General features: G+C 38.3%; 1 protein-coding gene across 1 annotated transcript in view; it reads right to left on the bottom strand.

The window, feature by feature from the left end:
* Window positions 1–228: 228 nt before the first annotated feature.
* Window positions 229–15,580, bottom strand: part of LOC125304165 — a 63,660-nt gene continuing 48,308 nt past the window's right edge. Inside the window, exon 10 of the mRNA XM_048258233.1 lies at window positions 229–1,084. Coding sequence (XP_048114190.1) covers window positions 959–1,084 — 126 coding nt within the window. The 3' untranslated portion in view covers window positions 229–958. The remainder of the gene's footprint in view (window positions 1,085–15,580) is intronic.

Here is a 15,580-nt window from a genome sequence, read left to right as displayed (position 1 = left end):
AGAGTGAGATAAGGGAGACGCCAGCAAATAATGATTTAGCTATGGACAACAACATTGTGTGTTGCTATCTTGCTAGGCTGTCTGAAACAAAGTTAATAGCTGGTACCTTGATGCCTGCTACAGCAACTGACTCTTTAAACAGCTGAAGGCAGCGAGACAACAAGCAGCTTTCTTCGGTTTCGGACTCAGCCCCTATGTATTAAATGAATAACAATGTACACCCAAAACTGCATTTTATTTGTTTTATTTATCAATTATTATTATTATTATTATTATTATTGCAGTGTACACAGGGGTGATTATGAGAATGCAATGAAATAAAATAATACAATCAAATAAACTGTAGCAAACGTGGACAATTATTTAAAAAATGTCAAATATTTTATGACTAAAAGAAAAGCATAAAAGAACCACCAACACCTTATCTAAAAATATTAACACTGATTTATAAGGGAAAGAATAAACGGTCATACCCAAAAACCTATTTCTTTTGTATACAACATACAGTTGTTGGTACAGCCAGTACCAGTAAGAAGAACATCCAAACACACATCATTCTTTTCCTCTACCTTAATTTCCCCAAACACTAAAAGGAATTATGACAGCCTGATTTACCATTATATTAAGATTGAAACAGACTGGAATTAGGTAACCAAAATGGCACAGTCAGGCACTCATATAGACATGGACTGATACAACACAAAATCAGTGATCTACACAGTTTCATACCATACTGGTTAGAGTTGACTCTACTTGTTCCAGGTCAGAAATAAACAGATCAGACTGGTATGACTTTCCCCTTTCAGCTCTTAAATGCTGGACAGACCTCATTAAGTGTGAGTATCTTCAAACTGTTAGCTTTGACAGGCATTCATAATCCCTACAGTTTCCCTTCATAAGCAAATCTCTTCTTTCAATCACCACCTCTTCTCATTCAAAGCTGGATATCTGTTAACCCTCAGTCCCGCTCCTCAACTTCTGTAAAGATGTTACTGAGGAAGTACTCTGATATCTTTGTGGGCTCCTCCGAGCGATGCCTGATGCCCGACTGTCTTGATTCAGATGAGTTCACCTCAGGATTCTGCTGAGAACATGTGACAAAACAAAACAAAAATAGATGAGCACAGTACTGAAAATGTGGTCCACCATATTAAAAAGTGACAGGGCACAACTTTGTTATACTGACAACTCAATTGATCATTCATGAAAAAGCACCTTAGTTTTGAGATTAAACTTCTCCCAAGCCTTACTTTTACAATTTACTACAGCAGGTTTTCTAGTGATATTGTGATAACTAAATTCATCTCTTTATTACACATACTACTCACGATGTGACAGATTGTATTTTTACAATTTAAATTAAATGTGTTTATTTTAACCGTATTATGATTGAGTGAGTCTCTTCAGTTTGTTCAAGTTGAGCCAATATCAAAGTATAGATAGCCTATAGCCTATTGGAATAGGGTAGATGCACTGTACGATATTTAATAGATGGATCAATATTCAGAGAGGGCTAGAGATATATCAATTTGCTATAGTATGGGCTACTTAATTAAATGAATATCTTAAATGTCTATGTTGAAAACAATATGTCGTTTTATTAGTTATAAATGTTATAATTAAATGATGGTGCATGGTGACCTATCCACAGAATTTAAAATGTATCTGTAATTCCATCTGGATTCACCAAGCTTAGCCAACCTTAATATTATAAACCATCTCACATACACTAACAAGTCACCACCATATAGCTGGCGTCCCAAGCCTTTATATGTGCTGCTCCAAAAATACCAGGGTAATTTACAAAGTAAGACAAAACAATTACATTCATAGCAACAGCCAACGCTAGTACCATTAACATGATTTCTCCATATCATTATTATTGATACATACACATAGCGTAGCGTTGTCAAGGCAGCAATTTCACTGAATCTATACCAGGGGTTCCCAACCTTTTTTGGCAGGACTATTTTAAATGTCAAATAACGTTCGCGACCCTAATCATTCATGTTGAGAAAGAGTGCATCTCATCTCCAGTTGAGAGCGGTATTTCCCCTAATGCCCAAGCAAACTAATTTGTTTGTTTGACTAGCTTGCCTGGTTGTTTTGCTACTTTGTTTGGAACGTTGATCAAGCATTATTACCCATGATGATCTCATGCAGGATGTCTACATTTATTTCTACATAGCTAGATTGTAATGAAGGATCCAATTAATTATTTATCTTGGATGTTATGGGGGATTTTATATATATTTTTTTTTAAATGTACCCTATGCAGGTTGAGCTCCCTCTAGAGTTGTGTGATGTATTAATATGTTGCTCTGCTATTGTAAATAGCAAACTTCTCGCGACTTATCCCCCCTCTTGGAAGTTGCATAGCTGGTTTTCTCGGTAGGGACTCGCTACATCTATGCTGTATAGCCTCGTAAAGGTGAAAATCTTGCATAGTGTACCTTTAATGTATATATTTTTCGTAATGTACTGGTCAATTGTAAGATACCCAATATCTCAGCCGACCCCATTTGAATTTCAGGTGACCCCACATGGGGTCCTGACCCCAAGGTTGGGAACGATGATCTAAACAAACTAATCTAACCAGAGAGGTGACCATAGTGGTGGCTTAAATATTTTTACAACATTGCTAAGACATTAGTATATTTTTTTGCCTAGCAGGTAAAACATGTTTAAATGGCTATAGCCTACATTTAAAACTGTTTAATGCTACTGAAGCCAGTTCCAAAATTGAAACAAAAATAGTATACATGTTCTCCTCGTTTTGAGGAGGGATTTACAAGACAACACTGACTTGGCTAACCTCATTTCCTAAGGTAGATCATTCCAATGATATGAGACGGGCTTCAGGAACAGTTAAAAAACGCTACCAGAGGATCTCAATGTACACGCAGGTGTATAAGGCAATAAGATATATAGCAAGGAGAACTTTACCATGTAGAGCTTTACAATTAACTAGAACAGCAAATCCAAGGAATTACCAGTGGATGCAAATAATGCTATGTAAACTATCATGTAAAAGAGATCATGTAAGCAGAGAGATAGTAACTGTAGTAATTGCTATGGTGGATATGGTGGTTGCTATGTTAAATAAAGTGGTTGCTATGCTGTTTGCTAGTCAAGTCAAGTCAACTTAGCGCATTTCATACACAGAGGTCATTCAATGTGCTTTACATAAACAAAAGCAAACAGAGATAAAAAGCATAGAAGGGCAATAGTCAAAGAATAGTTTAAAAAATAAAGAATAATAACGCACAAGGTAAAATCATTTAAAATAAAGAAAAATGAATAAGCGAAAAAAAAAACTATCACAATCAGGCTAGGTTTTTTCGTCTCATTATTTTAGATGGTCGGAGAGAAGACCCATAGGCCCAACTTGTGGAGTCACTCAAGGGCATGACACAGCCGACTCCTGATGAGGTCCAGGTCATTAGCAAACATGAGCCCAAGGACCACAATGGCATGAACCTGGAAGATAGGTAGATTCTAGATGAAGAGGAAGATGAGGAGGAGGATAATCTCCCATCATCCTCAACTGGGTAAGCATGTTTGAGTGTGTGTGCCCAACTGTGCGCATGCACATTTCTGGTTGTGACAAGAGTGTTGCTTATAACATTACTTGACAGGAATTATAGTGTTAATAGTTTGTTTACATTTGTAATTACATTTCTAATTACATTTCTACTTTCCTTATTTGTCAATTTCTTTATTTTGAGTTTGGTCTACCATTCCCTGTCAGGCCCCTTGTCAATCTGAGTACATATATTGCATGTAAAGTGCATTGAATTTCTTGTAAAGTTTGAATTATTTATACGTGTTTATAAGTTGTGTTAACCATGATTAAGTATTTTGCTGAACTTTGTTATACCGTTGCCTTGTCATTCTTGTAGATCTAATATGTATTGCTTGTTTGTAAATGTTTGTTTATGTTCATGTGTTATTTACCTGAGGTTGTTATTCCTAGTTATTTAAGAAATAGTTTGAGAAATCTATAAATAAAATGTATTTGTTTTTCTTTCTTGGGCAGGGTCTCTTTATTCTTATTTTCATAGTAGAATGAATCACACAGAGAAGGAGTCACCATCAGACATCCCATATTTAGCTATGCATCGTGCTTAGATGGGTCATGTGCCATAACATTTGAACAAAAGGTGAAATTGATTTTGTTTCTTTTACTGAGAAGGAGGAAAAAAATGTGAATCTTTCATACATTCTAGGATATTTAAGTGGTTTTTGGGGTTGAATTTTGAAGGGCTATTTCTCCTGATTACAATGGTGGGTACATCTCTGCCATGTAGCAGAGTAGTAGTTCCGACATGAGCCCGACATGAGCCCGACACGAGCCCGACACGAGCCCGACACGAGCCCTCCGGGACACAGCGTGTGACGTCATTCATTCTACAATTGCAAGACTCCAAACTCAACACACAGATGTTCTTTTTGAGACCGGTGGCGACTTCAACCACATAACACACCGATCTGCTGCTAGTGACCATTGAGGGGGTCAATGTGGAGGTGGTAAACACTTACAAGTATCTGGGGATACAACTGGACAATAAACTGGACCGGTCAGTCAACACTGAAGCACTCTACAAGAAAGGGCAGAGCAGGATGCACACCTTACCACTGCATACTGAATCACAGGGTCAGTCCCTGCCCTGTCACTGGAAGCGCCTCATGCTTACACATCCTTAGTACATTCATGTGGATCCTTGTTTTAGTATCTTTAGTATCTTTTACGGTTCATTTTATTCATGTGGATTTGTTTTTTTATCATCCTGTTTATGTTGTGGTGTCTTAAGCTACTGGGACCTTGAATTTCCCCTTGGGAATCAATAAAGTATCTATCTATCTATTTACAGTGGGTATCAGTTCAAGTCAAGTTTGGACGGGTTCCTTCATGAATCACGCACCCCATTTCCCCAAGTATTTCTCGGCAGAAATGGCACAAACTGCAGTTGACCCAAACAACCACCAGGTGGCTCTTGAAAGTTCTGCCACTACTATTTTTGATGTGACTTGACTTACTGCTTCCATGACGCATCCAGTTTCCAAGTCAGTAGAACAATCAGAGACAGTTGAGCCATTACCAAACATATATGATAATACAATAGGGGCGTCGATTTTGCTGGGGCTTCAGCCCCGAATGTTTCGAGTGTAGCCCCTAATGTATTTTGCAAAGTTGACTAACAAATATGAAACCATTATTCGGATCATGCATTGGAACTGTGAGAAGAGATAGACCTATTTATCATATATAAAAGCAGGACATGGGTTTCCTGTCACTCTCCTTCATGCAGCAGATCTAACTGGAACGTTACCTTAGGCTACCATAATTTGAAACGTAGGCTGCTTAGAGCGCGCGCACACACGAGCGAGACAGAGAGTCAGTCAGTTCCAGGGTTGGGCATGTCATTATTTGCATTTCCTATTTATTATAAGAAAGTTATAAAGAAATCATAAAGGCAACAAGGCAGGGGCGCCGGAACGAGTTTCAAAGTGCAGCCCAAAATCGTGTGCGCTGTATTTTCTCTTTCTTGCACAAACAAAATGTCCAAATAGCCTGCGTAATTCTGCTTCATAAAGTTGAACAAACGCATGTGGTAATTTTATAGATAAATAGAAATAGCCTACTGTCATGCAGTTTATAGGGTAGGCCAACTTGGAGTAAACTTACACACGGGAGATTCTTTCTCTAGTAGTAGCTGAGCAGAGTTGGGTGTAACGTGTCATTAATCACGTTACAGTTCCTACAGTGTGTGAGCAAAGATATTCAGAATTCTGGGAGGGTGACAAGAATATTGGCAAAAAAATAGAATTCATCGGAGTAGGCTGTTTGTTACCTTACTACTGAGTGGGAACTAACTAGCTAATGACTAATCTGATGTAAATCACACCACAAATTGATTCCAAAAAAATATGTTAGGCTATAGGCTACAAGCTAGGACTGCCACTGTTTTCAGTGTGAAGAAGAGCATCTAGTAGGCCTATAATTAATTACAGAAGGAACGCAACTCGCAAGTTGCAAGTTGTGTGCGTGTCACCATTCAACATTGTGAAGGAGGGTGCGCAAGCTGGGTAGCGCTTCCATAAAGGTCTCTTTCAAAATGTCCTGTTACAATTGCAGCTGCTTCCGATTGTTGAATATTTAGAAAGTAGCCTACATGACGGCATTTTTGAGCTAGTGAGAGTCAGATTTTTGGCTTCTGGTAGTAACTTGGTAATGAACTAAAGCAAGACTTGAGTGATATCACAAATTTGAAAAGAAAAATGAAGGCAACAAGTGGCGGGAGGCTACAGTGGGAGGGATATTGTGTCCTGTTGCTGTAAAGGACGAGCCCAATCGCCTATTTCTCAGTTGTGTAATAAAAGCTGTATCATCCAGTGGTCGAAGTTTGCCAGGGCGGATAAGCATAGTTGTAAAGGGCATGAATAAAAAAGGCAAAAAACAGCCTTTGCCGAACACAGAATTTTATCTTAACGAAACAACTCTAAATATCAGAGTGGGATAGGTTGGGATATTGTAGAAATTTCACTTAAATTGCAGCCGCAACATGCCTGCTTGCCGACGTTCAAACGACAACGAAAAATATATCAAAGCACTTTTTGTGTTTGAATGTAGCACGAACAAATGTTTAAACAGCTGGACAAATGATTTAGCTAATTGATTATAGCCTGTGCACCAGCAATTGTTGAATATTTACCTGTACAAGGATATTGACAGTAGCCCAGCCTAACAAGCATTTGTTGCAAAAGACACAATTAATCAGAAATAAATAATGTAATCTGCATCGCTTTATTTAACAAACTGCAAGCAACAAGAGGGTTGAGTTCGCTGCGAGGCCAAACCCAAGAGCATCTGTTTAGGCAGTTGATAGGCTATATGGTAACGAGCTGTGTGCGCCTGGAAAGACAATAGAATATATGCTTTCTGAATAGCACAAATGTTCTTCCCAATCGTTTCCATAAAATTGGCTAAGACAAGGACAGAAAACTAAGTCTTATAATGACATAATGGTATAGTTTTTTTTCCATTTAGGATACGCGGGTGAGGGATAAGGCTTTCATGGTGGACCACACACTTTTTCTAGTGTCAGGAACTCTGCACATAGGCTTAGTCCGTCCATAGCCCAGCTCCAGCGAAGACGACTCTGGTCATCCCATCTTACCCTCCCCCCCACTTCCTGTAGCCTACCATTATGAAGACCTGCGGGTAGTAAAACGACTTGTTGCCGTTTTGGTACATTTAAGCTTTTTCACGTTAAGCCCCCCTCCCCCACCCCTTTCACAAAGTAACACTTTTTGGCTTTGGCTAAATATTTCTAAAATCATGAGTTTCTCTAGTTTTAACAAACAACATACACATCTCTGTTCCAAATGTGCACTGGAAGTTGGTTTGTAGGACCTACTGTTCTTGTACAATTCCACTGAGAGTGGCGATAGGTGAAATGTAAAAAATGCAAAAGGCTGTTTTTAATTCAATTAATTCAATACATGTATCTGATTGTGTATGATAGGATCTATTAGGACTGTTTGATACATAACTCATGAACTAATAACAGCATGTGTCGAAAATTGACTTTATTTTCCATACGGAGAAATAACATATGCGTCAATGGAAGCAGAGTCTAACCAAGGTCAATCTTGCCAAGAAAAGCCCTCAAACCTGAAAATACATGAGGCAAAAGTGCAAAACATCACAAAACTAACACGCGCATATTGTTGTATTGCAACATCATTGTACAGTTGTAGGCTAACAGCGCTATAAGATAGCTCCTGCTATGTGTTGACTACATGTTTCAAAACGGTGTTCATTTTTAGCCTACAAGACGATTATTAGATGATACAAGACAAGAGTCAGTGAGCCACAACTCCGTAATCGAAAGACAAATAGCCTACCACCCATTTACTTTGATGCCTTCAAAAGACGTTTTGCTGTATCTACGTGAAAACACGTCCATACTGACTGAAAATTTGTGGAACACCGTCTCATAGTAATGTGGTTAACTGACAAATAGCATGCCCCGATAAACCCTCTGCAACTAGGTAAAAAGTCCATGTTACATTTAACCCCGCGTTGGCCTACTTTGTGCCCCGCGCTCCCCTGCAGCTTTCTGAAGCGGTGTTTCTGAAGCTAATGTAACAACAAATACCACCTTAACGTGAAAAAGCTTAGCATAGCTTAGGCCTATGTCCTCAAAATGGCAACAAGTTGTTTTACTCCCCGTATGCGCTCAAAGAACATTTAACGTGTCCCAAAACAGCTATCAATTAATCACCAAACGTCTTATAAACAAGTCTTGCCAGGAGCAACACCTTGCAAAAAAAGATAACAATAGGTAATAATGGTTGGAATGGAAAGATGCAATTATGTTTTAAAAACAAATGCTCCCGTTACCCCGCAGAAGTTTCAAAGTAGCCTACACCCAGCCTAAGCCTATTCAGAACACCTCATCAAATGTCTGTAGTAGGCTACAACTTCGATTCAATAAAAAGATTTCTAAAGGAAAAACGTTGCCTCATTCATTACTCCTGCCTGGATTCGAACTCGGATCTGCCTGAAAGTTGCAGACCTGTTCTGGAAATTCGTGCATTAACCCACTAGACCATCAGACAACGCTAACTGCTTTGAGTAGGCCTATTGGGTAGGACTGTAGCCTACACTGGTTGCTGTGGCACAGCCTTGAGTGACCGAATTCCCATATGAATGCTGTCATTTTGTTAACATTACTGTTAAGGAGACGCTGTAGGCAAAGGCTATATTTCAACCTCGTTAGTGTAGTACAAAAATCAGAACTATTCACGAGGTTTCTGGGCAGCATATTTATGTTCTGTTAGCAAGTGAACTTCTCACGATACGTTACGATACGATGTGTTTTTATGACGAAGCTCTCATTTTAAAACATTACTGAGAGACAGGCACTGTACAAATCAAGAAATCTTGCCACTGAATCCAAAACTATGTTTGACATTATGTACAAAGCTTATAGGCTACAGTGAACTAGCATGTTGCAGGGGCTGCTAAAAACGCAGAGAAACAACACACTGAAAACTCGGCAAATCACAGCGGACTTATGCTGCCCCCAGGCGGCTGCAGTTGTACTTACATTTCACCCAGCTGCATGAATCACCTTGATCGTGAATTAAGTGTCCATTCTTAACTACTACCCACTGTACCTATCTATCTATCTACTGTGGTGTCAATGGCAAATGTTAAGTCTATAGCAGAAATGTATTCGTTGAAGATCTACGCATCAACATTTTAACCAAGTTTCTACGTTAAGCGGTTCAAGTCAAATTGTACCCTGCAAAAATACTAATAAAAAGAAGGAAGAGGCCATTGGAATATAATCTTACTATATGCCTACAATATGATACTGTATTTTGTTGACAATCTATTTGAATGGAAGGCCTTAGTTTAAAGGAGATGCTGTTATTCTTTTAGTTGGTTCTGTAAATGGCAAGCAGATGTTCTGCTTTCTAAATGGAAACATAAACTAATATAATGTATGTGCAATGTTGTGTGCCGGTGAACAATGAATATTATAAATACCATATTTTCCGGACTATAAATCACACTTTTTTCATAGTTTGGCTGATCCTGCGACTTATAGTCCGGTGCGACTTATATATGAAAAAATATATAATTGAACATGTTTTTAAATGTTAATTCATATTAACTGACATGAACCCTACATGAAACATTACCACCTACAGCCGAAAAAGAGCGCTCTAGGCTTGTGGAATGAGATCGTTGGCTTGCGACAAGTCAGACATGTTTTTGGTGGGTTTTGGGGTGTCACCCCCGGGAAATGTATTAAATATTGTTATGTAAGTGCACACTTTCAGTCAGAGATTAGTGCTTGCACTATGCCTGAAACACGCGTGCATACCTAAATCCTCAAATTATGGCAGGGATTCTATTTATAGCTGGGCCTCAGATTAGGACAAATAAAGGCCGGTAATAATAATCTACATTGTTTAACTCATAAAAGAGCTCTTCTTAATATTTGATATTGTTGGACGATCGTTGTCCTACACCATGGGTTGCTCTCAAGCTACCAGTCACTTGCCGCCCCCTTCTGAGCCAGATGCTGAAGCAGTAGCCTACATTTAAACACAATTGTTGCTACGTGGAATTCCAGCTTACAAATTTTATAAAAAAGTAAATCATGCATAATTTAAAAAAAAATAACTCAATTTAGGCTATGATAGACCTATTTGGCTATACGCAATAAGATTTCCATTACAGCAAAGCGCAAATTCCATGATGCCTTGTCTCGCAATAAGCAGGTGGAAATCCCAACACTCTTTCAACTACATGAAACTTAGCAGTGGCAATCAGTCCCAACATTTAACAATATAATTAAACAGTAAATTAAATCCCAAACCAAACCGAACATCTTCTGCTTTTGATAGCCTGGTATGCCGCTCCAAACAAAACACATGTCTCACAATAAAACGCACCACGTAAGATATAAAGGCCTGCTTCGAATACAGGCCTGCCCCAAATAAAGGTACTGTGCTTAGCCTAAGTAAATAAAAGACCCTAGCCATAATTTGAGGATTTACGATAGTCTGTCTCCTAAACATTCCTCACCCGTTACCCAGACATGCATGAAAACATTTGAAAACAAAACTCACAGCCATAGATTATTATGACCGCTAAGCTAAGCTAAGGTCATATAGGGATTGTCAAAGTTTTTTTTTTTTTTTTTTTTTCCCAGTCATCTACTTCCTGAATTTTTGGTCAATCGATACCGGGACACCGAACAACCGGGGCACATGAAATTTGGTGGGTATGTAGCCCCACTAGACTTTTACTGAAAAAATTGTTTTAGATCCCCCGGGCCCTCCCCGGCTGGGCCCCGAACCGCAGAAAAAGCTTTAAAATAAAACTTTTAAAATCTCTAAACAATCACAAGTAGGGCAGTTCATCACAGTCCATCCATTGCAACTGGACTGATGAAAGGTACACCTGTAGGCTACATTGTATTTGGGAAAAGCAGAAGGTAGCAGCATAATGTATGTATGTATGTATGTATGTATGTATGTATGTATTTATTTATTTATTTATTATTATTATTAAACATAACAATCCCTGTCAGTTCCATGCAGTTTTCAACGGCTATCAAGAAGAGAGGTCGTGTCATGGATTTTTGTGAATGTTTCTTCTTCTACATATGCATAAGTTTAGTCATCTAGTTCATATGATATTCAGCTTTATTGTCAATGCACAAATTAAATACCAGTAGTCTAAAACAAAATGTAGTTTTACCCAGTGGTGCAAATCACTAGATACTATATCATCCATCGAAAAGAATGATTTTTGTAGCACGTGCAACAAATATGTGTAGGTACAGCCCTGCCCTGGATACATCTCTCAACGTGCGCTCTAAACATTTGGTTTAAATGGAGATGTAGATCACGGGTGCGTTAATAAATCTACATTGCGGCGAGTTGACAAAAATTATTCACTTTGACGAATTTATGTAGTTTCAGTCCTAGTTACATTACTTTGGGCCATGCTCGATCCTTACTTGAATCACCTTTGAAAATAGAGGATTGAAGTAGCCTATATGGGTGTTTGGGAATGAACGTTGACTCAGATGCTTTTTGAGACTTTGAGCAGAAATGTCCCAGCCCGGTGTTTAGGATGCATCATAGACAGGTTATCTTTCAGGTAGCCTATATATTTTCCATTAAAAACCATCACGAGTTTAACGAGCGTGTTGTGGCTAACTCACTTAGCTCCTGTTAGTAGCCTAGGTTATGGTCATAAGCAAATGAGATGACAGTCGAAAGATACAATTAGTGCTGCTATCATTTGCTTGGTATAACCGCATAGTTTTCTACAAATGCAATCAAATTGGCCTCCATCACTCAACCAATGCTAACGGTAACATTATTGTACCTAGGTCCTATAGCTATTGATATTATAAGATTAACGTACCTGCAATAAAAACCAAGCATGTCCGATAAACACTCAGATTTATTTCGGCTTCAAGAAGAAATGGGAATTACATTTCATGTGAAAATCGTCTATCCTATTAGACGTTCTCTGCGGTAAACTACAGTCCTTGTAGGAAGCGTCCATTGTTTTTCCAACACACGTTAGATTAACTTCCAACAAAATTACGTCTGGAAATGCAGCCATGATGATGATGATGATGATGAATATTTGGTTTTCCTTTAATCCTACTGAATTTGTAATTATTTATCGGCCGTTCTAATTGCCGATACCGATAGTATGTGCGTGCCTGTGTGTGTGTGTGCTTGTGTATAGGTGTGCACCAGCAGTGTTTCCCCTAGAATTTTTTCCAGCAGCGGTGCTGTTGATCGTAGGAAGCCCCTAAAAAATGACTCCTTAAATTGATTGAGTTACAAATTATGACATAACCATTAACACAAGCATTTACACAAAGCATGATTATTGCAGTACTTGAACAGGATTATTCATGTTTTTCTTTCACCTTTTTCATTTACATTATTAGTATTAGCCACTGTACAACTGTACACTGTAGGCCACTATACAAACTATTACTATTTAGAATATACAGTGCTGTGCATAAGTTAAGACATTTATATATAATAGCATTTATTTATTTACGATGATGCGTTAAAAAATAATTGATGTCCTATTTTTTTTTAATTAAGGCATTAAGACAAAAGGCAAAATATGTTTTTTATTCCTCCCTTTAGTCAATTTCAGCATGGGTGTTTTAACTTTTGCACAGCACTGTATAAACTATATAGACTTCTCTTTCATGTCATTACACTGTATTGGTGCTGTGCAAGTCGAATTGAGTACCTGTCACTTTAATGCCGTGACGGTCCGTGACGCTTGCTTGATTCTCATGGTTTTAAGCTAACTTAGTAGCGTTGTTGTGCATGGTGCATAAGAATATGTGGATGAAATGAATTATGCTTCCCATGTCATTTGGTAAAATAAATGGTCAAAAACTCGAAGAAAATCTATCTTGGATTATAGCAGATAAGTGTCTTGTATCATATATAATTTTGGTGAGCTCTACAGTAATTACAAACTATCTCAGATGTAAATGGTTGCGTATCCTATTACTCAAATTCAATTAAACCCACCAATAGACTAGCTAGACCAGGGGTCGGCAACCTTTTTTGCCTGGAGAGCCACTTTTACCATTTTTTTTTTAAATCTCAGAAGAGCCACATAAAGACGGTTACAAAAAAAAGTTTGGATATTTAACATAGTTACTTTCATTCAACAGAGGATTTTTAAATACATTATCTACTCGTTTTAAAAGTAGGCCTAATGTGCAAGTAACTTGAAATGTAAAGTGGAATGACAGAAGTATAGGCCTTAGGCTTCCCATGTACTGTAGGCTAAACACCACCCCCTATTTTTCCAGTGTCCTTTGGTATGCAAAGTAACATCATAGTTAACAAAACCTCAACACTTAATTTTCGTTGACATGTCATTGGCGAAATTGAACATTAGGCATACCAGATATTAGATTTGGTGATGGCCTTGGAGTCTGGCTGGCTCATATTCAGTGAGGTGAAGTTTCATGCAAGAATTGAGGCCGTCACCATTTAAGGGCAACTCCACTCAAAACTGTCATATCCATAACGGCAACTAAATACCATGGCATTGTGTTGGCGTTATGGATGTGACAGTTTTTGCTTAAATTACCTCTACCCTTAAACGTGAGCGCAGGTTTGTCTTTATATTTTTCATATGTGAGAGATTTCTCACATGCAATATTGTGCAGGCTACGGTTACGGAGTCAAGTGAGGTGGAAAGTTATATAGGCTAAATTACTCAGATAGACCTACAATATCACATTTTGAAAATAAACTAAAATAAAATACATTTTAATTAAATACTCATTAATTATTTTCAAAAGCTGAGCCGCATCAGAGGGATCAAAGAGCCGCATGCGGCTCCGGAGCCGCGGGTTGCCGACCCCCGAGCTAGACCTTAGTTTCACAGCCTAGGTATGTTAGCAACACAGGGCTTGAAAGCATTGCCTGTATCACAAACAAAAACAAAACAATGCGTGGAATTTATCTGGGAATAGGCTACTGAAGGTAGGGGCGAGCTATCTTGCTGGCGTGTTTAATTTGGTTCCTTGTTAAACATAATGTAGGCTACGTTTTTTTGCACAAAATTGCATCTGCTAATAAACTTAAACACAAACAAGCGTGATCTCCTGTGGAATCCCTGACTGCGCCTTCAACGTTAGCCTACTATTATTTGTTGACATGAAACCTGAACGAACGGCAGCTGTTCCTAAAGTTCACTTGCATTTTTTTTTTTTTTTAATTAGCCAACTTTTTTTTTGCAGTGGCGCTTGAATTCCAGGAGTGCCGCTGATGAATACCTTATAGGGGAAACACTGACCACCATCTACAGGCCAATGAGTGTAGTCACTAAATGTACACATAACTTACATTTTTTTAGACCCCCCTCCAATGGATGAAATTCTACGAAACTTGGCATCCCCCCAGAGAATGCCAGGTTAATCATACACATAAAATTTGATGCAGTTCTGAACATCTTAACTGAAGAGAGGGGCGATTAAAGCAGAATGATATTGCATTTTCATTTTTTTTACCGGGGTGTAAATCACAAATAAGTGATTATGGGCTAGGTTGATGTGGGCCCTTGAGACCAACATACAATACAAATGTCTTCATCCTCGGTGCCACGGTTCAGGTAGTTATTTAGGAAAAACTGCATTTTTTGGGTTTCGGGGGGCCCAGCGCGGAGGGGGAGTGGCCCCCGGGGACCAAACAAAATTTTTCACGCATTTTACGCATTTTAACACGCATCTTTTTTTTCTTTCCAAACATTTGCTCTGCTGCTGGCTTGCGCGTTGACATTACCCAAAATGCTTGATTGCATTGTCCACATTTTTAGCTACATTTTCATGTACCACATGGGTCATTCCGTGTGAAATCACCCAATTTCAGCACAATTTGGCAGGTGACCCTCTGAAAAAAAAATCACAGGTGTTTGTAGACAAAATCCATGCATAGATCTTAAATTGTATATCTGTATAACTAATCGTTGCAAAACTACAGCCCTTTGAAACTTCAAGTCATTTTAAGCATTGTGGTGAACAATCCTTTTTGTTCAACTTCCAACATTTTTGGCTCTTTTGGCATTTCACACACATTAGTGAAACTATGTGAATAGAAGTACATTTTCCTGTTGAATTAAAAAATCCAATCGGATCAGATGTATCTTGTGTACTTTTCCCTCTGGAAAGCTCTGAAAATGGCTATAAATTCATAATGTGAAAAAACATCATCACCTTTGAGGGCTTCTCATTCAAAAAGTATATGACACAAATTTCATCAGATTTTTTTCCTACTCATATATGTATTATAAGGTCCTGTCCATGCATTAACTTTGGTTGTTATAATTAAAGGAAAAATTAAAGGAAAATTCAGTTTTTTAGCACTTTAAGGCCCTTTTCTGGTTTGTTTTGGATGAACTAGAGTGGTGGACACCGACATTTTGACGATTGGTCCTGTCTCGACTTTTCTGACTCATTTTGAATCGCCTTTGACTTCTCAGGGT

Source organism: Alosa alosa, chromosome 12 (genome assembly GCF_017589495.1).
Source record: "Alosa alosa isolate M-15738 ecotype Scorff River chromosome 12, AALO_Geno_1.1, whole genome shotgun sequence".
Taxonomy (NCBI): Eukaryota; Metazoa; Chordata; class Actinopteri; order Clupeiformes; family Clupeidae; genus Alosa; species Alosa alosa.
Note: the sequence above shows the minus strand (reverse complement) of the source record. Positions and strands in the feature narration are given on the sequence as shown.